General features: G+C 43.7%; 2 protein-coding genes across 2 annotated transcripts in view; one reads left to right on the top strand and one right to left on the bottom strand.

Moving 5' to 3' along the window:
• The window catches only part of LOC119659500 (protein NASP homolog), a 129,188-nt gene that overhangs the window by 80,058 nt on the left and 26,370 nt on the right, over positions 1-22,760 (bottom strand). The gene's annotated exons all lie outside the window — the stretch shown is intronic.
• LOC119659501 overlaps positions 1-22,760 on the top strand; it is a 56,401-nt gene that overhangs the window by 16,237 nt on the left and 17,404 nt on the right. Inside the window, exon 2 of the mRNA XM_038067627.1 lies at positions 102-296. Within this exon, the coding sequence (XP_037923555.1) occupies positions 102-296 (195 nt within the window). The remainder of the gene's footprint in view (positions 1-101; positions 297-22,760) is intronic.

The following is a 22,760-nucleotide window of genomic DNA, read 5'->3' as shown; positions in this document are numbered from 1 at the left end:
ATTATGTTGCAAATCCTCCTTCCAGTTCTCAGTAATTTTATGAAATATTTTGATAAAAGAGAACAATATTAAATCTGAATGTTTTTCATTTTTACTTCCAGAACATGGTGACCGAGGCGGTGTATTTCTAGTGCCCATGCACGGTGGGATCTGGACACTTTGTATCGATCTAACAGAGCATGATATGCGTCTTCTAGGACGAGTAGGATTCCCGCATGTAGCGCCATGTATCAACTATTTAGCGGGCACAATGGAGAATGCAAGGGGTGAAGAGCAGCGTAACGATTGGCAACATAGTGAGTTCCAGGCTTCATTACAACCACACTTAAGTAGGTACAACATGAGTGTGAAGAACAACTACATACACAATGCACTTTGATATTTTATATGTAATTAGATGAATATCTAACTTGACAAAATTTCAAATGCCAAATTACCATTATTGACACCATAATACCACACCAAGGAAAAGTGCCTTTGCTGAAAAATCGGTAATATTTACACGTATATTCACCACTGTTGTACCAAAAAAAGGCACCCGTTTGAATCATTCATCATCAATCATGCAAGAGCATTGATGCATCCTCATTCATGTGTGCGATTTTTAACAGCTTTTTGAGCCTTGTATAAACCTGAGTTACTGATTTGTTCATTCAGCAAGTAATTGGCATCTTTAATTTTGTACCAATCAATCACTAATCATATCAACCATCAAATTTCGTTCACTTTAATCATATCAAAATATTAGTCGTCTAAAAAGATACCAGCCCCATAGTTTAGAATTTGTGGGGGCGAGAATTTCGAATCGATTGACCCAGGAAAGTATGCTCCATCAGAGCACGAGAGACAGGCGTCAATTTAACTGACACGATAGACGTGAACCGAACATTTAATCCAATGTATGGCAAAAACCAAGTATATAAACATTGGAATCGAATTGCAGCCTGTGCCATGATTCACTTACCAACTTCATAATTGCAAGTTGATGTCCCAATGAGCAAACTCCTACATGGAGCCTCTTTGACCTTTCGAAAGATTCTCGATAAACCAATAGAGCGCAAATAGTAGAAAATAGCCAACGTAACAAACCCATACTCCGCAGGGCCGTCTCCATCGGCAATGAATTATAATAATAAATAATCAAGCCCGACTGAATCCTTGTTTTTAGCCCGTTATTGACCAGATTCAGCTGAAGTAAAGGCCATTATTATCATCGATGGACGCTATGAAATTCAATGGCACGTTTGCACTCAATATCCTGCCCCATATTAGTTTTCCCCCGATAGGTTCAATCGTGGAGCAACTACAGTCATAAAATATTAATGAGCTTTATTCTGTATATTATCATAAGAGCACCAGCAGGATTCGCATTAATATCGAGAATGTAGCACTAGAACGAAGACAACCTTTTCCAATCGAATAGTCAATTACCTGCAGGATAATTTGCGGTGTAAACGAAATTCGATTCATGATTATATTTTACGACTACGTAGATTCACATATACACATCCTGCTGCAAACCAAACAGATAGTCTTCCATTGGTCAACAAAATGATGGGAAAACTTTCTAATTCCATTATTGATGAAATTCTCGACTGGAGAATTTTGTCATTTGAAACTGCCAAGATATCTATACTATCTCTATCTATGTTCTATATCCTTGATTGCAGTTAGCAACTACGAATCGGTGCATTCCCTGGTAGATATCCAGATTTAAACAATCCTCAAACTTTTGGTATTGATTTCCTTCAGAAGGATAGTGAGGAAATAATCGAATTATATTTGGAAAGATTGATGGGTTCAAGGATTTCGTGACCCTAAGAAATTTCTACCAAATGAGAATTCGCCTCTAGACTAAATCCTATTTATCTGCCTAACATTTTATCGATTCTTTTGTATTTGCTGATTCCTTTGTTTCCAAGGCTTTGATAAAAAAATGTATTGTGATGTTGACTGTAATTTTGAAAGAAGCCTTGAATGTTGTTCATTTCAGGATTATTGTTGCCAACAGACAAATACTCTAAAAGTTTAATCATTTACAAAAGTTGCGTTTCAGGTATTGCAACTTTAAGATTAGACAATCTGGTTAATGTGTGCAAAATTGTAGATAGTCTACTTTTAGTAAAGAGAAATTGATGAGAGAAGGACGACTGAAATGAGACCCCAGGGAAATGTATCATGAATGGCTCCAAAAATACCTCTTTTTCAAGGTTTTTATGTAAAACAAAACCTTATTTCAATCAATTCACTGTTTGTCTGCCACACGCACTTTTCTCCAAAACGGCTAAACCGTTCCGAACGAAATTTGGTGGTAATTATTAGAGAGGAATACCTCTCTCCTCGGGATCGTTTCTGTACTCGAACTGACACCGAAAAACACGCTGTCAAAAATTGTTTTTCGGTGTCATGGCCAACACGATTCACACTTGCGTGCGTCCGACACGCAAGTTGCACGTTCCGCCACAATACTCCACCCCCAGCTGAAACCAAAGGGGCGTTCCCGCGAGTAACCAGACGCACGGCTCCCTCAACTCGGCTGCAGCAAGTCAAAACAGACGCATCGCGCGCCTCTCGCCCTGGTCTGTCTTCTTGCTTGCCGAAGGACTTTAGTCGAGTCAAGGAGACCCGATGTTGAGGCTATAATGATGTCATGCAGCGACTTCTGAAGAGCGTCCATCCTAATTAGGACATGCGTACAGGATTCGAGATCCCTGGGCACATCAGCGACGATTTTTGCGTGGTTGGTGGATGGTGGCGGCTTCAGCTTTGGCATTGTGTCCTTGAGCAGACGCAACAGACCGGTGGCGTTGATTCTCGACCTGATGTCGAGAATAGGGTTGCTGGGGAGTCTCCCTGTATATCAGCTCCACGGGACTTGCAGCAAGTTCTCCTCGATTGGCTCTCCGTAGGCCGAGTAGAACCAGTGGCGGGACTTGCGACCAAGAAGGGTCGCCACCGCGACCGATGATCATGAGGCAATACCTGAAACCGAGCGAGTCCCACAAAGGGCCACAATCGTCCGGAATATATGCCTTGGATTCCTTGTTCGAGATCTCGCAGTATATACTGGATGTGGAGCCGAGGATAGAGAACTTCATAAAAGTGTATTTGGAGTTCTACGCCTCGGCGATTGCCGGAAAATCGACGGGGGCGAGGATCTTGACCTCTGCAACACGTGACGAAGCGTCAGCAGCGACGTTATTTTTTCCAGACATGTGTTGAGTTTCGCTTTGTCGGGCTTTTGTTTCAAAGCAAAAGTGAGTGGCTTATGGCCCGTGAACAATGTGAACGGAAATATTTAATTGCGAGGTACGCAGTTAATAACTCACGATCATAGGTGCTGTGGTTCCGTTGAGCGGGATTCAGTTGTTTGGAGAAGAAACTTAACAGATGCCAGATTTGATTCACTTTTTGGTGAAGAGCAGCATCTACGACAATATCTGGGACATCGACGAATACGACTAGTGGTGCGTGTTGCTGAGGGAATGGCAGAAGTGTGCCAGGTGGTCTCAAACGCCTGGACATCCCTTGGAAACCACACAATCAGGTCACAATCAGGAAGTCTTCGGTTTTCGAGCCAGACAAGAAGACGTTAAGGATCGAATGATGGTAGGCGACCTTATGCAAGAAACGACAATAGAAGTTTAACATGCCCCCACGTTCTCAGATGCTTAACAGTTTTTGGAAGCGGGAAGCTCGCAATCACTTGCACCTTGACTTGGTCCGGTTGGATCGCACCTGTAATTATAAAAATTTGCAGTTTTCAACGTTAATCACTAGACCCGCCTCAACAAGACGTTGAAAAATGCACTTGAAGTGCTCTAAATGCTCGGACTCAGAAGAAGACGTGGCTCACCCAAAGATACGAAACGGAAGGAGATTTCGCAGCACAGAGTCCACGAATCTCTCAAAGGTTTGTGCCGCGTTGCACAGTCAAAAGTTATCCTAGTGAACTCGAAGAGTCCGAAAGGTGTACATATTGGCGTTTTCGGCATGTCTTCGGGAGCTACAGGAATTTGATGGTATGCCTTGACTAGGGATACCGGCCATTTGCGATAGAATGAGCAACATCGTGGATGAGTAGGATGGGTCTGAAATTATCGGAGCATTCAGACGTTTGTAATCGGCACAAGGCCTCCATTCGCCATTATATTTAGGACCATTTGAAATGGCGAAGACCAACAACTGTCTGAAGGGGTGCAAATACCTTGCTTGAAAAGTTCTTTGAACTTTTTCCGCACAACTGCGAGCCTGCGAGCTTCTGTGGTGGTAATGGACGCACCTTAGAGAAGATCGGGGAGGCAGTAGTGTTGATGTGGTGCTAACACCATGCCTTACGGGCTCAGAAAGACTACACTCGGTAGTCATATGGCGGTATTTTTGAAGAAGTTCGCGAATATGCGCGTCGGTAACGTCTTCAAAAACGGTGGAAAGAATGCTAGGTGAGCAGAATGAGACTTTTCCTGATGAACTAAGGGAAGTTCTGGGGTCAATGTATATCCACTAGCAACCCATAGTGGCACAGGAAATTCCGCCACAATGAAGCACCAAGAAAACGGTCGTCGGAACCCTAAACTGAAGTCTACCTATCTGTAGCCATAGGTGCGGATCGACGAAGAAGTTACTGCCGCGAGTTTTAACGATTACGGTATGAAATTATGATGCCGAGATACGGGAAGAACCGAAACTTCAGCACCGGTATCGATCAGATAGTTGCGCTGACTCAAGGGGTGGTATATTGTGAAGTCGTCAAAACTCTCGGCAAGTCTGATTTGTTTGGTGAGAAATTGCAAGGGCTGGTACATTTTTTAGTGTTTTCAGCGAACCTGCGGTGGTACCAGCATGCCCCGGTACTTTCCGAAGGTCCCAACCGCCTACTATCCGATCGCCCATTTGGGGAGGCGGATCTAGACCTTGATCTAGTCCTACTCCCCGAATGCAAAGCACGGACAGCCTCTGCCAATTCAGAGATGCTAGCTGTTAATGCAGGCACTATCTGCTGTAGTTGAGCCACTTGGCTTGGGTTGTCGCGAGACACCTCACTAACCATGGATCGCACGTGGACCTCATGAACTTTGTTCGCGATAATGGCTAACTTATCGAGAGACCCCGAATCCGGTAAAGCCAGGATGACCTGTGTGCTCTCCGGAAGCCCTTGCAGCCACAATAACTGTAACAGCTCGGTGCCGACTTTTTCACCACCCAACTGCTTCTTTTCATGCAGCAGTTGGCTTGGCGCACGATCGAGTTAGCTCTGTCACTAAGTGGTTAAATTTAGTCGTCTCACTTACTGACAGGCGTTTTATGAGCTGCTCTTTTAGCTTCATAAAAGCAGTCATCAAGGACAATGGAGATAAGCTCAACTACCTCCTCGTCCTACCCGAACGACGACCAAAGCGAATTGGACTTCGAGCTGGAGGAACCAGCCACGCAAAGCTCTGCATGGAACTCCGGTGTGTGATTATACTATCGTAGGTTTGCAGATCAGGCCACTAAATGTACACTACCCTGAGTTCCAGCGACGTCTACCCGAATCAAAGTAACACGTCGCCTTACAGTATACGACCTCCTTTGGTAGGTGCAATTATCTGATAGAAAGAGGCGTAGAAATCGCAGGCCTCTCTGTCTCTGCCAATAAACTTTCGTCTATATCGTCTACTTGGATGACATTCTGGTTGCTTCTTCTGCCGAGTCCGAGCATTTGACACATCTCGAGTGCATTTTTCAATGCCTCCTTAATAATGGCCAAATTCTTAACTTTGAAAAATGCAGATTTATCGAGCATCAATTGAGATTTTTCGACGATTTCATTACCTATACATACTTTATACTTCTACCGTTGTTATCCAAAATCGCTCACCATCAGGCCTTACTTAACGCCTTCCTATTTGGTCCTAAGGCCAAAGAATCGCGGGATGTTGAGTGGTCTCCAGAATCTATCCAACCAAGCAGCAGCTGGTAGACGGAACATTTTCGGCATTTCCTCAGCAGGATGCACCCTTCAGACATCGCAATAGGCGCTCCTTTCTGAATCAAAGCTAGCAATCATTGGGTTTCTTCTCAAAACAGTTGAACTCCACTCAAAGTAATTACAGTGAATATGATCGTGAATTACTAGCCGCGTATCTGACTATCAAGTACTTCCGTTTTACTCTTAAAAGCAGGGTATTCACTATGTTCAGGGCTCAGAAGCCACTAACTTTTGCCTTAAGGCAGAAGCTCGATAAAACGTCACCTCGCCAATTTCGGCACTTAGCCTACATCAGCCAGCTTACAGGGCACATTCAACATGTGTACGATGAAGGCAACTTACTCGCTGACATTTTATCGCGGATCTCGGAGATCAACTTCCCAACGGCGCTCGATTTTTCAGCAATCGCTTTTTCTGCAATAATTTCCATAATTCGTGTTGAAACTTCAACCGACCGGCCAGAACGGTGTTTGTCAATCACTGAATCTGGACAACTTTTGACCTACTCTACCCCCTTGAAAAAATTTTACTATACACTTTAGTCATTCGTGGTTGGTGTGGTTTTTCTCGTTCAGCAAGTAAGAGTAGAATTACACATTTTGTTTGGTAGATGAGGGAGTGCTGATATGATTGCGGATATACCTGATAGCGGACCAGACTAATTCGAAAGAAACTGTCTTCCACTTTTGTGGTCCCCGGACCTCTTTTTTGAACTGGACACTAAAGGTACCATAAAGGAGGCCCGACAGTTATGATCCAAGGCAGAGGTAACTTATCAGACGCTGCCTGAAAGTGGCGTGACAGACAGTGGTTACAGTTGGTTCCTCGTCTGATGAGTTGTCTCTGCCCTGGACAAAAAAGGCAGTTAGTCCTTTTGAGACCACAAAACGTTATTGAAACAATATAGAATTTTCGAATAGACTCGTCATTGTCAATTTTAAGTTTGAGGTTATAGTGGCAATCCATTCATTAACCACGGCTCATCCCAATGATCCCAACTTACACAGTTTACCCGACAATTTACCACTTATAAACTTACCAAACTTATCCTACTATACATTTTTCTCCAAACTAATTTGTCTCTTTAATTGTTGAATGGCATTGAGGAAACAAAATTTCAAACATATGCATTCCTCGAAAACCAATTTTCTAAAGTAGATTCAGGTGTCTGATCCAGAAGCTCTGATTTCAAATTTCAATTATATACTTGCTGAGATCTGGATACTTTAAATTTAATCTGCTCAAATGTTAAACAAATAAATCAATTTCCGAGACGAGTTCTTTTGTTGGCTTTTAAAATACAAAATTGGGTTTGCCTGATGTTTTACGAGTAAATGCACACATCAAACCCTCTTTCTCCCCTGCACCTCTTTCCACCTAAACCATTATTGGGAATTTACTTTCTAGCAATCTTGATAACAAGAAAATCTATTCAAGAATGAAGCCCAATGCGAAAATCTATTTTTTTAGTTCATTCTCTTAAGACCTCTCTAAACGGAGGATTTCCTCGGTAATGTTTTCAAGAGGCAATGAAATAAGTGGTACTTTCCGCTCACCCTGTAATGCCCTTAAAAGCCCAGCTTAGTTAAGCTTTGTAAAATAAAGCTATGTCGTTTCTTGCTGCTGTATTTGATAGCAAACAACAATAGGACTTTCTATTGTGCAAATTACTTTTACATAAGACAGATTCCTTACCATCGATTCTAGATATTAACAATATATTTAGAAGCGCCTACTTAGAATAAACTCATCATGGATCCTTGTATCAAAGAATGTGCCACTTATTGAGTCCAATAATTTTGTCTTACATTTTTAGCACAACTTCAAGTATAATACTTCAATGATTTCGTCTGACCCCTCATTGATTCCGAAATATATATAGACGTAGTTCAATAAACTTCCAATCGGGCCCAATACTAAGTTTCTTAGAAATTAGGCAAGCCGTTTTCCATCCTATTCTATGCCCCATCCTTCCCATTGTGTCCCTTTCAAAACAACACAATAGAACATCCAAAAGGTCATGACAAGAAAGTGGTATAAACAGGTGAACGAAATAAATCTTAAATGAACAAAGACTTTTTCATCTCGTCCGCAAACACGTAAGTAATATATCCTGGGAATGTGACATATATATCACAATACTTGACCTTCTCGCCTGGGAAAAACTTGAACGTTTTCAACGAAAAGCTGCTAGTCAATAACATTCAATGAAGACACAGATAAAATTGAGGGTGCAAAACAAAGTAATTGAATTGATGCCTTAAGAGTACTATCCAACAAGCTGACACACTGTAATTGTGTTTTTGCAATAAGTTGGGTATACCGTTTGAAAGAAGACACATGCAAAAAGGCTGGAAGGAAAAGAAAACAATAAAAGTAGGATTTGCTATTCGAGAGCTCATTTCTTGAGCCAATTGTATTACAACTCATATTTGATTGAGTGTAATGTCCTTTTCCATTGCTGAATGTCCCCATTTGCTAGCGATCAGCATACCTAAATGAAGTTGACATTATCTTTTAGTCAGTTTTTAAGGTTTTGTGTAAACACCGAGACTAATTAAAATCGGTTTACTGTCTGTCTGTCCATCACACGCATTTTTCTCAGAGATGGTGTGTGTGGTGGAGGAGAAGCTACAGCTTCTGAGTACTCAAACCGTGTTGGCCCATTGTACTCGCCACCCCCATCTAACGGAATATTCCGGATTCGTAACGTACCGCAGGATTTCCGTTAGTGGATGTGATGCTACTCGTCGCAACTGGAGAACATGGGCACCAAAGATCTGATGCCTGATGCGTCCATAGGTGGAGCATTCACATAGGAAATGCTCCGTGGATTCCGCTTCCTCATTACAGGATGGACACGTATCATCTTGGGTAATTCCTATTCTGAACATATGCCCAGCTAGTGAATTATGGCCTGTCAGAATGCCCACAATACACCTGCAAGTTCTCCTGCTTTTCGACAGGATAAACTTCGCAGTGCGCATGTTCGGTTCTGGCAGGAAAAGTTTGGTGTGTCGAGCAGCATTTATGCTCTGCCACCTGCCATTGTGGGAAGCTTGTTCCCAGTTTTTGAAAACAGACTTAGCCAATGCTACCGATACTCCAATTGCTGGTTCCAATCCCGGCATAGAGGAGATTGACTCCTGTTTCGCTAAAGCATCCGAGATTTCATTTCCCTCTACGCCACAGTGACCATGTACCCAGAGAAGTTCCACCGTATTGAATCTAGAGATAGAGTTCAAACGGTTTCTGCATTCTTGAACGATTTTCGAGGTGATCAAAGGACTACTCAACGCCCTCAATGCAGCTTGACTAGCACTGCAGATTGCGATGCGCCTGCCCTCCAACTGCCCGTCAATCACCCAGTTTGCCGCCCTTAGGATCGCATAAACTTCGGCTTGAAAAGCCGTCCCAAAGGAAAAGCCCACTTCTCCTTTTTATTCGAGAGGTAGACTCCGGCTCCAGAACTCTGTTCTGTTTTTCAGCCATCGATGTAGAACACTTCCGTATATCCCGCCTTGCATTCCTCGGGGACTTCCCAGTTCTCGATACGTTTCAGGGTAACTTCATATCTTCTACCAAGCAGATGTATGGGAACACGAGAATCGGAAGGCATTGTAAGAACGGGATTCAATCCTCCCAGTAAATCTTCCAATGCTCCATGGATCCACTTAATTAAAGTATCATCATGCTCTCTGGCGGCATCACAAAGTTTTTGAAAAGGCGCACAGTCAAAAGCCCCTTCAATGTCCACGAACACCTCCATCACGTACTCACCATTCAAAGTTGCATCCTCTATCTTTGTGACCAAAGAATGAAGAACAGACTTTCTGATTAGTAGCACTTTATTTCATATTTGGTTATGGATTAATTTAAATTCCTTGTTATATCAACAATGTTTGAAATGATATTGACGGCTTTTATAATTAACTATATTTTGAGTTGCAGGACAACTCTCCGGCCTATCCCGACTCTTTTCTGGTACTGACTGCTCCGCCACGGAGAACACCGATGGTAGCCACTGTCAATCGAGTTAACAATATTCGAAATAAACTTCGAATGTTGCTAACCCCGCTGCGCCACCGACTCACAGGACTTTCTACGCTGGTAAGCATGATGGTTTTCACTAAGTGGGTGCGACCTAAGTGCGTTTCCACGAATGTGACGCTCCACCAGTCTGTCCAGTCCTTTCAGTAAGAATGAAGTCAAGCTGATCTGTCTGAAGTCCTTGGGATTAGAATAGTCATCTTTCCCAGGTTTCGGTATGAAGACTACCTTAACCTTTTGCCAAGAGTAAGGAACGTAGCCCAGAGCAAGACATCCTCAAAAAATATTTCTTAGAGGTCGTTCTAAGTGCTCCATACCCTTCTTTAGCATTGCCGGATAGATGCCATCCATGCCAGGTGCTTTGAAATGTTCAAAGGACAGTATGGCAGCTCTCACCTTTACATGGGTAACAACTGCTCTCGCAGTGTTCCAGTTCCCTTGCAGCACTTGCGCGTTCAAGGGGTTGCAAGAACCGTCAACTCTCCCCATACCACTTCTCTCACCCGTTCTCCCGGGTGGTGTACTTCCAGGGGGGCCGGACTGAATCCAGTCTGGAGCTCGTGAAAGTACCATCGGGTTTTCTAAGAGAGTCCAACTTGGCCGACTCATCCCTTTTGAAGACTCTGCACAGCCTTGAAGTCTCTCTTTCGTCTTCCAGTTCCTCACAGTACGCTCTAAAGGAGTCTCGTTTCGAACATCTAACAAGCCTCTTATATTCACGCTGTGAGTTCCTGAAATTTAACCAGTCTTGGTTCTTATTACTTTTGCAAGCCCAGTTCAGAAGTCGCCTGGTTGATTTCCTGAGTTTTTGCAGTTCCCGATTTCACCAATGAACCGTTTTGCCGCTTTGGCCTCGGGAAATGGGGCAAGCCTCTTCATAGAACTATAAAAGTGTGCAGCTCAGAGTTTTCAATTCATCTTCCAGCGCCAAAGGAGTCCTTAGTCGCCTAGCTAACTGTACTTTATTGCCAAGAAGTTCATTGAACTTTGTCCAATCCGTTTGTCTTTGTACTGCAGACTGTTCACCCGCAATAGTCAGATTGAATTCTAGGTATCGGTGATCTGACAGTGAGACCTCGTCTAGCACTCGCCAGTGTGTAATCAACTCTAACAACTTTGAAGTGCAGATTGTTAGGTCAATTACTTCACTTCTTCTTGGCCACACGAACGTAGGGGCGTACCCTACGTTCGCGGTCATCAGACCAGCTGAAGTGATAAAATCAAACAGCTTCTCTAATCTAGGATTGCATTTGCTACTGTCCCAACAAATATGCTGAGCGTTCGCATCACAACCTATTAAAAGTTCAAGGCCACTTGATTCTGCATACACTACCAGACCCCTTAGTTCTTGTGTCGGCAGAGGGCACAAAGAATCATAGGGTAAGTAGGCAGAGACAACTATAACGTTTCTCCTCTTACCATTATCCTGGTATTGTAAGTTGACCGCAACGAGGTCCTGGGAACAGAATTGTCTCAGCATGGCTGCTTCTAAAAATTTTGAAATCAGAACGCAGGCCCTCGGTCTCGAGGATCTTTCATCGAAGAAGATCCTGGTCCCCTTGAAGATCCAATACCCCAGATTCTGTTAAAACGAACCCATGGCTCTTGAACCAGAAATATCTGCAACTTTGCCGCCAGTAGATGGGAAGAAGCTTTGACATGCTGCAGGTTGATTTGACTAATTCATATGTTTGTAGCCATAAGTGCAGTCTAATATGAAAACCGCCGCTAACTGAAAAGTCTGCTGCGTCCAGTGTGGATCTCACCGGGGTTACCAGCGTGTCCTCACCTTCCACCGAAAGTTCCGCATTCTTGCGTTCGATTTCTCTGGATATCGTCGTCTAGAAGCCCTCCCAGGATCACGGAGTCCAAGCTGCATGGATCTATTTTCACATACTGGCGTTAGACCAGTTGCATCCACATTACCACCGACCGACCGGCCGTAGTCAGATTTTCAGGTCCTCTCATTAAGGGAGTTGCCGTACTATCCTTTTTGGATGACTGCGCCGTAAACGTACAGTGTAAGTTTTCCACTGAAGTGGAGAGGCTGTCTTCCACAGCTTTTCGATCCACATAAGATAAACTATTTTTGTGTCATTCCATTTACATCTATCCTTCCATCCTGTATTAGACCATTCTGGACAGGGTGTGTATTTAGAACCACAAAGCACTGTTTACATATAGGTCAAATAAACAACACAATAACAAATCGGGAAGCCGGAAGCTCGGCGCTTCAGATATGAAAGATTTGTGTGTGAGTATATTTGAGTGCAGAACTATTCTATTTGTACGTAGCCCATAATGTATATGCATTTAGCATGGCACACTACTTATAATACTGAAAATTTTTATAACTCCAAGATATAACTTAAGGGGGGTTTCTAGTCAATATACCCAAAAATTTAGTAACATACCTTTTTTATGGGTGGAGGTTGAAACCTTAAAAAGACGCTGCTGCCAATTTGTAGCAATGTGTGGGATTCTCGCCCACTAAAACCACCACCACTTCTCCACCGTAAAATATTTCTTGGCAAGGGCTCTGATTTACTCCAGCACAACTAAGTCGCGCGTCCGTCGCACTTTTTGGGCTCGATCTAGCTTTTGCAGCTTTTCTTATATCGCAGATATTATTGCGTTTATTTCACTCCAATTTCCTTCCGATTTTAGCATTTCCTCCACAAAATCGTAGGGTCCGATAACTACGTTGAGACCATCGTATAACGTTCGTCTTCCATTGGTGAATCTCGGACAATGAAACATAACATGCTCCGGGTCCTCGGTAGCGACGCATTCGGAACTGTCCAATCCGAACCGATGTAAGTACTTTCTATATCCACCGTGTCCCGTAAGGAACTGCGTTAAGTGGTAACTCAACTCTCCATGCTTCCGCTCGACCCATCTCTCAATACGCAAGGATCAGTGTATGGGTCCAACGGCCTTTCTCGGAATTATCCCACCGTTACTGCCATCTCCTGTACAGCTTCTTCCTAGTCACTTTCCAAAAGCCTACAGTAACTTCGACCGTGTGCCTCATTCGCGGAAAGATCTAAGGGAATCATCCCCGCGATGACACACAACCTCATCGGATAGTGTCCTATATGCACTGCACATCACCAGCGCGATTGGCCGGTATGTCGAACTTATCCTCCCCTGGTTCACCCTGTTATCCAGTGCGGACGCCCAGACAGGAACCGCGTATAGCAGGATCGATTTCACCACCACTGCGATAAGCAGCCGGCGACTAGATTTTGACCCTCGAATATTAGGCATCACCATCGAGATGAGCTAGCCTTTGCTGCCTTTTCGCACGCATAATCCAGGTGTCCCTTGAAACTCAACTTGGCATCGATCATTACCCCCAGATATCTAATAATCGAAGACTTGCGGTTTCGTCCAGGGCAGAGGCATCTCATCAGACGCTGCCTCACCTCTGCCCTGGAAGCAGCGTGACCGAAGTGGTTACAAGGTGGTATTTGCTCCCTTTTATTAATTCAAAAACAGGTCATGTGTATGAATTATAACGAACAGCCTTATAAAATTTTAGGCCTCAGCCGGCCGAGACTAAACTAAAACAAAATCATGATGACTGTTTTCATGGACTTCTGAAGGCGTCATTCACTATTCTTTCCTAAATTCCGGCGAAACGATAACTGTGGAGTCCTATGTGCCCAACTGGACGAAATACATGCGTTTAAAGCAGCCTTTTGTGGTGAATAGGCATGGACCAATTCTGTTACACGATAACGCACGACCGCACGTATCCCCTTTGACCATGGAAAAGCAGTACCAAATTTTGGCTCACCCCCCATATTCTCCGGATTCTGGGAAACTATTTACATGACAAGCTCTACTCCAACCAAAAAGCTGTACTTGAAAAATGTTTCGAGCAAAAAATACTAGTCTTTTCAAAAAGGAATTTTTGATTTGCCAACACGTTGACATCGAACCATAAACCGCACGGTTTGGCCGACGTTGTGCAGATATTTTTAAGTGTTCCTCCTCTTGATCTAGAGGTATTTCGGCTGCAAACGGATTGTTAATAGAGATCAAATGAAGGAATCAGCACCGCTTGCAAATGAAAGATTGTTGAGAGTGTTACATTCAAGTAGCAGATTAGATGCAGCGAATGTAGGAAAAGTCGGATCACATATGATTACGTAAAATGTGAGCCTGCCAGAGGAAGTTCTATGGTAGACTTCAGGCTCGAAATGGGCTTCTTCCTGACGAGGGATGGTAGAGATCATGAATGATTTTCGCTTCTCACGGGACCTTGTCTCCAGCAGATTCAGATTCAGAGCTCTGGTTTCATGTCCTCTACATCTGCCCAGCGTACTGCGACATCCGCAATCTAGATGACGTAGGCGTTCATCTAATGAATGGTATCTTCGATTTTAGTCAGTGTCTTGTTACCAATGACACGTTTCGATGCGTTAATGCATACACACGTGCTGCCTTCCGGCAACAGAAGCACTGTTGACCGTGGTGAAAAACCACCAGATCCTTGTGTTTTGCGTTAGCGTTGGCTTCTGATGTTTTATGCGTTATATTGTACGAAGAACAGTTACTTTCTGGTCAAAAGGTTGGAGGTTGCGTCCCCACATTCTCACGTAGGTCTGCCCTCAAGAGAATTCCGAAAGTACTTTATTGCGAGGTACGCGGTTAATAAATTACGATCGTAGATGCTGTAGTTTTGTTGAGCAAGATTCAGTTGTTTGGAAAAAATGCTCGAAACTGCCAGACTTGGTTCACCTTTTGGTGAAAGGCACCACTTACTTCAATGTCTGAAGTATCGACGAATACGACTCAAGGTGAATCTTGGTGAGGGAATGTCAGAAGTGTAACTTCCACCAGCTGTTGCTTGATCGTCTTAAACGTACTCGAGGAGGGCAATTAAACTCCAGTATGCAAAGGACTGATCTGAAATTGATCTTGCGACAAAGCTTTATCGGGGGGTTATCTGACACCATGGGAACCGGGTGGGGGATATGTTCTCGGCCAGGTTATTTGCGGTTGGCCCCCTTGTGGGAGTTTCATGGTGGTCGTGGTTGAATCCATATCGCAGGTAGACCTCCTAGTGGACTCAAGCGTATCCCAAGAGGACGGTGGGACTATACCTGCACGGCAGGTATTGAAGTTAAACCGCCAGGACCCTCAGACAGACAGAAAGAGGTTAGTGCCATATTCTTGGCTATAGCTTTGCATAGCGTGCATGCTCCTGTAGTTGTTCACTCCCTTCATAGAATTCTGAAGCTGCTTCGTTTTACTTACCTAATCAGTCTCAATTAAGGCATACACTAAGTAGCTGAACCAACTTAAACGCAATCGTTCAACTCCTTAAGGAGCTGCCTGTCCAGGGTCAAGAAAAAGGAGTCCAATATCATAATATTAATTCAAAATCCTACTATCAACGTTAAATAATGTAAACTCTTTTGTGACGATACTATTTCCATAATGATGTTATTAAAATTAATGTGATCAGAAATTTGCCTTTTAGCCTTCTTGCTTGTCCAAGAGTCACATATGAATGTTTCCCCGAAAAGTAAATGAAATAGGTGAACAATATCTGACATTTTCAACTGCCTCTTATAATGTACGCCTCTCCCATTACTAAAGCAACCAGCCACAAACCTAATTTCCATATCATTCAATCACCATATTCATCATTTCTAATCGCAAAAGATACATAGGATCAGCAAATGTTCACGTAAGATCTACTCTAATTGAAACTGCTGTTTACCAAGCCTTTAACCTTTATCTTCTATCAATCGTATAAATATCATCTCAGCCACACTGAAGACAACCCAATTCCCACAGGAGAATTTGTTCTTCTTCGTCGATAGGGCAAAGAAATAAGGATCTAACCTTGTGAGCATTTTTTACATCCATTTTTTTACGGCTCCAAGCTTTCCGGCGTCGAGAAAATGAGATGATTCTCAATCAATTCAGCTTTGCCATCCTTTTTAGCACGACTTCGAGAACAATTCAGAGAAAAGAAAAATCTCATTGGGATGCCTGAGGAAAATACACAATGCCTTTTCTTCGCAATCATGTCATGTACATATTTTTCCGAATGTATGTGCACTCCTACATATGTAAGGAGCACACGCTTTGTGTTTCTTTTTCAACAAAGCCGAAGTATGTGGACGTATACTTGGTCCTTCTATATTTTAAGCTCCACATTCTAAAGAACAAAATTATCCTCAAGGAAGAAATTCACTTGATGGCATTCAATATTCTATTATTTCAAATGTTTATATCCAACCAACACAATGACCATTATCACATTGTCAAAACCAGAAGCAATTTAAGGAAGGAAAGAAATCGATGCGACACAATGACTCGGGACGAATTTTAGTTTTTATCTGAAAAGGATTACAATGGATAAAAGTAGGTGGTGTGGCTGGACAACGACAGGATATAAACTATTAGGGATTATTGTGCATTTATTCACTTCCGTAAAGTCAATATTATTGAGAAACTAAGTTATTGAGGAGGAATTTACCACCTAATGTGAATAAGGGGGAGGGGAATTGATAAGGTTAAACTGGGCAGAGGCTCCAATGCGTCAAAACGTAAACTGAAACACGAGTAATTTTGCTATGCTCTCAAGGATACAATTCCCAAAATCTTTTCCTAGACTCTAACTGTCAAAACAACTGACCGACAAAGCGTTCACATTTGCTCGCGTTCGTTACACAATACTTGACCCCCTGAAACCAAAGGCGGTGTCAGCGAGGAACCAGACGCATGGTTCAAACGTATAGGCGTCGCGTACCCCTCTTTCTGATTGTGCTTTCTTCCAAGAAAAAGGCCTTTAGCCGGGCCTGGGAGACCCTCTTAAGTGAGCCTCTGACCTCGAAGCTAAAATGGTGCGAAACGCGCTTGGTAGCCTCGAACAGCGCTCCTAAGGTGACTGCAGTGGCCTCCGGAAGGTAGACTTTGGGTCACGTAAAGCTTCGTTGTATATCTTACACGCATCACCAACCTAACGTTCTCCCTGGAAACTATGTGATATTTTAAGACGATATGTTCCGCTACCTTCGATCTGAAGACTGCCACCCTTGTTCTTCTGCCAACTGGTTACTGCAGGTGTTTAGCAAAACGTGCTTCCACGTTCCTTTCGATTTGCCCGATGCATACTTTTCTGCAGTCTGTGCAGGAAATTTCATATATCCCGGATTTGGCCATTTGATCGATTGAATCCTGGGTCAACCCTGGAGGGGTTTTGATGCTGGTTGCTCCTGCTGCTGAAAACGACGTCCAACCCACGTTTCCCCAGTTTTCGTCTCTACGAAAGGAAAATTTCGTTGAATTCCAAAGCTATTCTCCGTCTTGGCTATTGACCCGTAACTTGGTGAATGCTTCCTGTTAAAGCGTCACGCTGCTGGTGATCCGGTCGAGGTATCCATTCAGTCTGGCGGCCTCAAAGATATACTTCTCTTTTATCACACCATCCGAGGAAATGGGAAGGGTTAGCATGTGGTTGAAGGAGGCGACTTTACTGACGAGCGTGATTCGAAGTATTGGGGGTGTTTGTTCTCACCAAAGTGAAAATAGTGGAAAAATGCGCAAATAAAAAACAAAAAAAAAATAAAAAAAAACAGGTCAACTCTGTCCAACCACTTCTGGGAACCATCAGACTGAAAGCCTCAAACGCAATGCTTCCTAGGATCAAAGGACTAACCCAGGATGAAAAACCTGGCAAGGAGATGAAGGAAAACATTTCAGCGGAAATGTCTTCCGCGCATCTGATTGCCAAATGGCTAATGAAGGAATTCAAGAACTGTGCAAATCGGTCCAAATCCAGATTCTACAAGGCTCTTTAATTGATTGGTGAAATCGAAGAAGATTAGGTCTTAGTGTCTTTCGGTTTCAAACTAGTGACCGCTCTAGTAGACTATTGACTTCAAAAGGTTATAGGGATTTGGTGATATGCCTTGACTAATTCCAAGGTCGAGAAAGTACGGCAGTCTGTGATAGAGTGCACAAAGTTAAGAATAAGGGGAATGTGGTATCGTTCTGGAACCCTTTAGGCATTTAGCCATCTGTAACTCTCACAAACTGTCCATTCCACACTGAATTTAGGAAACATGTAAAGTGGCGAAGATCAAGAACAGTCTACAAAAACCCTGTCTAAGCGTTCTTCAAACGCTTTCCGCGCAACTGCGAGCTTCTGCGGTAGCAGTAGACACTTCTTAGAAAAGATAGTGCTGAATATCAAGCTTAACCGGCTCAGAGAGACTACGCCTAGTAATGACGTTGCGGTATTTTTGAAAAAGTGCGCGAGTAAGTGGGCCTGAGAAAGAACTTTGGGCGTGAAGGTAGAAACTCTTCCTGATGACGTATAGCGTCAATGAAAAATCTGTTTTATAAGTCAATTAGTAATCCATAGTGGGACAGGAAGTCTGCGCCTAAGGTGGGTGTGCTGATATCCGCGATAATAATGTACCAAGAAAACGTTTGTCGAAGCCCTAAGCTTATGTCTGCATGCCTGTAGTCATGCGTGCGAATCGACGAGGAATTTGGTGTCGCGAGTTTTAAGGTTTGCGGTGTTAAGTTATACTTCCGGGACGACGAGAACCGATACTTCAGCGTATGTATCGACAAAGTAGTGCCGCTGACTCAAGGAGTCGTAAGACGTGGTGGTATATTTCAGGTAGACGCCGCCAGAGTCGCCGGTAAATCTGATTTTTTGAAAAAGTAAAGCGCTAGTACCTTGCGTTGTCTTTTCCGCAAAACTTCGCTGGTACCAGCATGCCAATGTACTTGTCGAGCATACCAACGTTCTGCCTTTTTGAGAGGTGGATCTGGACCGTGATATAGCCCTACCTTCCGAGCGTAAAGCACCGTTTGCTATTGCTGAGCCACCTGCTTTACCATGGATTTTATCGCGGGTGGCGGCGGGTAGTCTCCATAGATCCCGGGTCCATTAATGCCAGAATGCCCTGTATGCTCACTTAAAGTCCCCCACAAAGACTGTAACACCTCGGTCTCGACTTCGTCACTACTTCACCTCGCGTAGCAGTTAGCTTAACGCACTCTGATAGTAAGTGATTAAGTTTCGCCACTTCACTTATTGACAGGCGCATAATGCGTTACTCCTTCAACCTCCAATAGAAGCAGCCCTTGATAACGTCGAAGACAAACTCAATTGTACTCTCATCCAACCCGACGAGCGCATGATTAAACCGTTTAGCGTCCATTGTGAAGCCAGCTAGAGCAGATTGCGCCTTGAGCTGGCGAAACGAAACTGCCGGGTTCCTACGGCAAAATTGTGACACCGTACTGCCACGGCAGTTATTGAGAACCTTTCCTCTGCTTTATACGCAGATATCCTAAAACAAAGCGAAGCAGGTCGCATGGACATTCGACACAAGAGAAACGAGGGATGCAAAGAGTGAAAGGAAAGAGCAAAAGAAGAGAGCCCTGCGGCGTCTCTTTCGGCATTTTCTTTTCAATTTTACAAACTGATTTGACAAATTATTACTCCTTAACGATTAAAAATTTTCAATTTGCTTTTGAAATTGCTAATCCAAGCCATTTTTTTCGAATTATCTCCGATCGCTGCCAGCCGAGCACTGGAGTTGGAATCGACACCCGTTCAACAGCACTTTCCCATGCAGGGTTGCGTTCCACTCTGTTTAGCTGGTTGGCCAGACGGCCCTGTGGCATTTGTGGATTCGATTCCGATTTGACGACGACGATGTTTCTCACGACTTACAAACGATTGAAAAAAGGAAGCCCTTTCTTCCTTCACGCAGATTGCGATTGCGAAACTAAACTATAGGTATTTCATGTATGGGCTTCGCAGACATGTTTCTTCTTCCCTTTGCACGGAGCTTTTTTTCGAGGCTACAGACACACTCGACTGCTTCCTCTTTGTACACTGGCAAAGTGAAAAATCGCATAGATCGAATGGATCAAATACCGTAGAAAATACCAATGCAAACTGCTGCGATGCCCATGGCATCACTCAGAAACAACTCTTGGCACCCACAGTTTTGACCGCCAGGGCAGGAGAGTAGTCTAATGTGCTCCGGAGAACTTTATTGAAAGTTGCACAAATCATACGCGACCTCCTTCGCTTTCGCTCTAGTAAGTAGCACGCGGTCCTCAATTGATGCAAATCCACAAGTCTTCCTGATAGATGAGGAGACAACTCCTTGCGAGCGAATCGTTTTAAAGACACCAGGCGAGCACACAACAACAATTTGATTACCAATTCTACCACGAAGTCACACAAAAATCAATTCAACTCCAAAGTTGTGACGCCTTCACATAACGTATTTGTTTATATATTAACAAATGCGAGCACAGAAGTCTGGTCTTCTCTCGAAATTTTTTCCTTCACTCTAACTCTCAAAATTATTATTGTCTTTTTGTTTTGAAGTCATGGCCGGCTGACTCGTTTCAGAGCATTTATAATTGCGTGCCTTCCACACGTACATTGCTCACTCCGTCACAAACTCATAGAAATATTCATTGAAATGCCGATACCTTCGCAGATATTCAGAATTCATCATCGTCAGCCCAGAATAAGGAAGAAATGTTGCAGAAATCGCCGTGGCTGAAATGCCAGTATTGCCCTCCACGAGACTGAAAAACACTGTCAGGACCAGATGCAACGTCTCTCAAGAGTTATAGAAAATAGATGGTTCTTAGACTCTGAGAACACTCAAAAGAAAAACCTATCACATTGTGTTCGTAGTTATGGAGAAGAAAATACGTCACCAATGGCTGCAGTTACTAATAAAATGGTCAACGCACCGACGATGGCCTAATTTCAAGTGCAATAAACTCCGATTGTGGTTAAAATTAGTTACTTATTTGTGAATGCGCCGATATCGGCCGAAAAATATCCTATCAATTCTGCAGGCATTTTGCATTTTGTCCTATCAACACGCGTCAAATGTGTCTTATCTCCGCCCAGAGCTATCCCAGAAATCCGCACTCTTCTCCCAATGGCACGCGTGTTACTTTTGCCACCTTTGTCTTCTTTAAAAGCGGGGACGGCTCATTTGGGTAGAGTTCGCTACCTTTCTCTATCGTAAACTTAGTTGAAGTGTAGCCGATTTCCAGCGTGTAAAGTCATCGGTTTTACGGGTGGGTTTACGTTATCAGTGAGGGTAACATGAACATACCAACAAAGATACCTCTCAGAATTATGACTCAACTGACGGCATATCGATATCGACACGATACCCAGGATGAACCGCACCAAATTGGAGAAATCACTGGTCAACGTAGACGACCATTGGCAGCTTTGATTACACACAGCGCTGTAAGCTGAGACGTTGGATGAGACGCAAATGGGGGATTTCTTAGACGGGACCGGACCTCAATATATCTCGTTACGAGTACGCCTCGCCGTACATTCGAAGACTTGCGGGGCGATATTCTCCTGGGAAACCCAAGCTAGAGGCGACTGGACTTCAAAATATCGAGCTGGATCCAATGGTGATGCCCTTCTTTGACGGAGTCTTATAGATTTGGTTGGCTATGAAAGATACCTTTCCAACAGTGCCCGATGAAGATTTTCCTTAGGTTTACAAACTCGGGAAACTGTGCCAAGCCATCAACGCCGTGTAACTGGCTGGTAGCCTTTACACCGAGGTTATCAAGACGTCTGGAAGGCAGCCCAAGGCAACTCCCGGAGACCCATATTGCTTGAATTCTGAACTTCGACGCGAGGAAGGAAGAGTCCGGCATTGTTGGCTGTTAATGACGCGTCCCTCACCCTATGGGTCATGGAGCTCCCCGTTGACTACTGGCATACATTAGCTGTGTTAATTATCGAGGCGAAATTGTCAGGCTCAACATGGTGCGCGAATGGCAGTGTCTCCATCCGAGATCCCCAAGTTCTAGGATTTGCTGAAGTTTGTGGAGAGGTTGGCCCATAGCCTGCGTTTGAAAACAATGATGCTGTCGAAGCAAATGGAACCTACCAGCCAAAGCTCTTTTCAGGAACGTGAAAGACAATTAACTGGTCGACGAAACACAAATTGAGGAGGTCTACTTTGGCACAAAAAAGAAGCTTCCTATCCCTTCTGTCTGGATCCCCACCGAATAAGTCGTTCTCAACGGCTGGGGACAATGGCTATGGCTAAGAGGGCTAAGGCGCGACGAGGTACCAACATCTGCTTCAACTGCCTGAGATCATCCATCAAGTGGCTGCCGGGAAGTGGCATCATACGATGTTCTACCGCACCCCGTATCCGCTGCAACAGCAGGCCTCGGTGCAGAAACCCTCGTCTCTCTCGCATCAGAAGAGCCTTTCAACGAATCCTGTCAGACGTAAAACTCGACCATTCTAAAAATAATTGCTGGCCTCTTTTTTGGCTAATTTAGCTTTCGACATTTAATCCGTCCAATAATGGAGAAATTATATGTTGGAACAACATCCACATTTCACTGGTTTAGCATAACCAGTATCACTCTCCATTCACTGTGTTCAGAGTTCAAACTGAATTTGGAAGTAATGATCTTAGAAACATCTATGTGCAAACTGATCAATCAAAATGGCGAGTGGCGAGTTACCTACAGACGTCGAGAAAATGTTCTGGCAGACTTGGGTGGCACACATCCACCCCGATTACCAGCGCATCATTTGACGATAGCATCCGCAAGAACTCTTTGCACGTTATCTACTTTTTATCTATTTCGACAGGCTTTCGAGAGAGTCAACAGGGAATGTAACGGAATGTTTTATGCTGGGGATACCTACTAGAAAAGCGACATA

Source organism: Hermetia illucens, chromosome 6 (genome assembly GCF_905115235.1).
Source record: "Hermetia illucens chromosome 6, iHerIll2.2.curated.20191125, whole genome shotgun sequence".
Lineage (NCBI taxonomy): Eukaryota > Metazoa > Arthropoda > Insecta > Diptera > Stratiomyidae > Hermetia > Hermetia illucens.
This window is presented reverse-complemented; position numbering and strand designations above follow the sequence as displayed.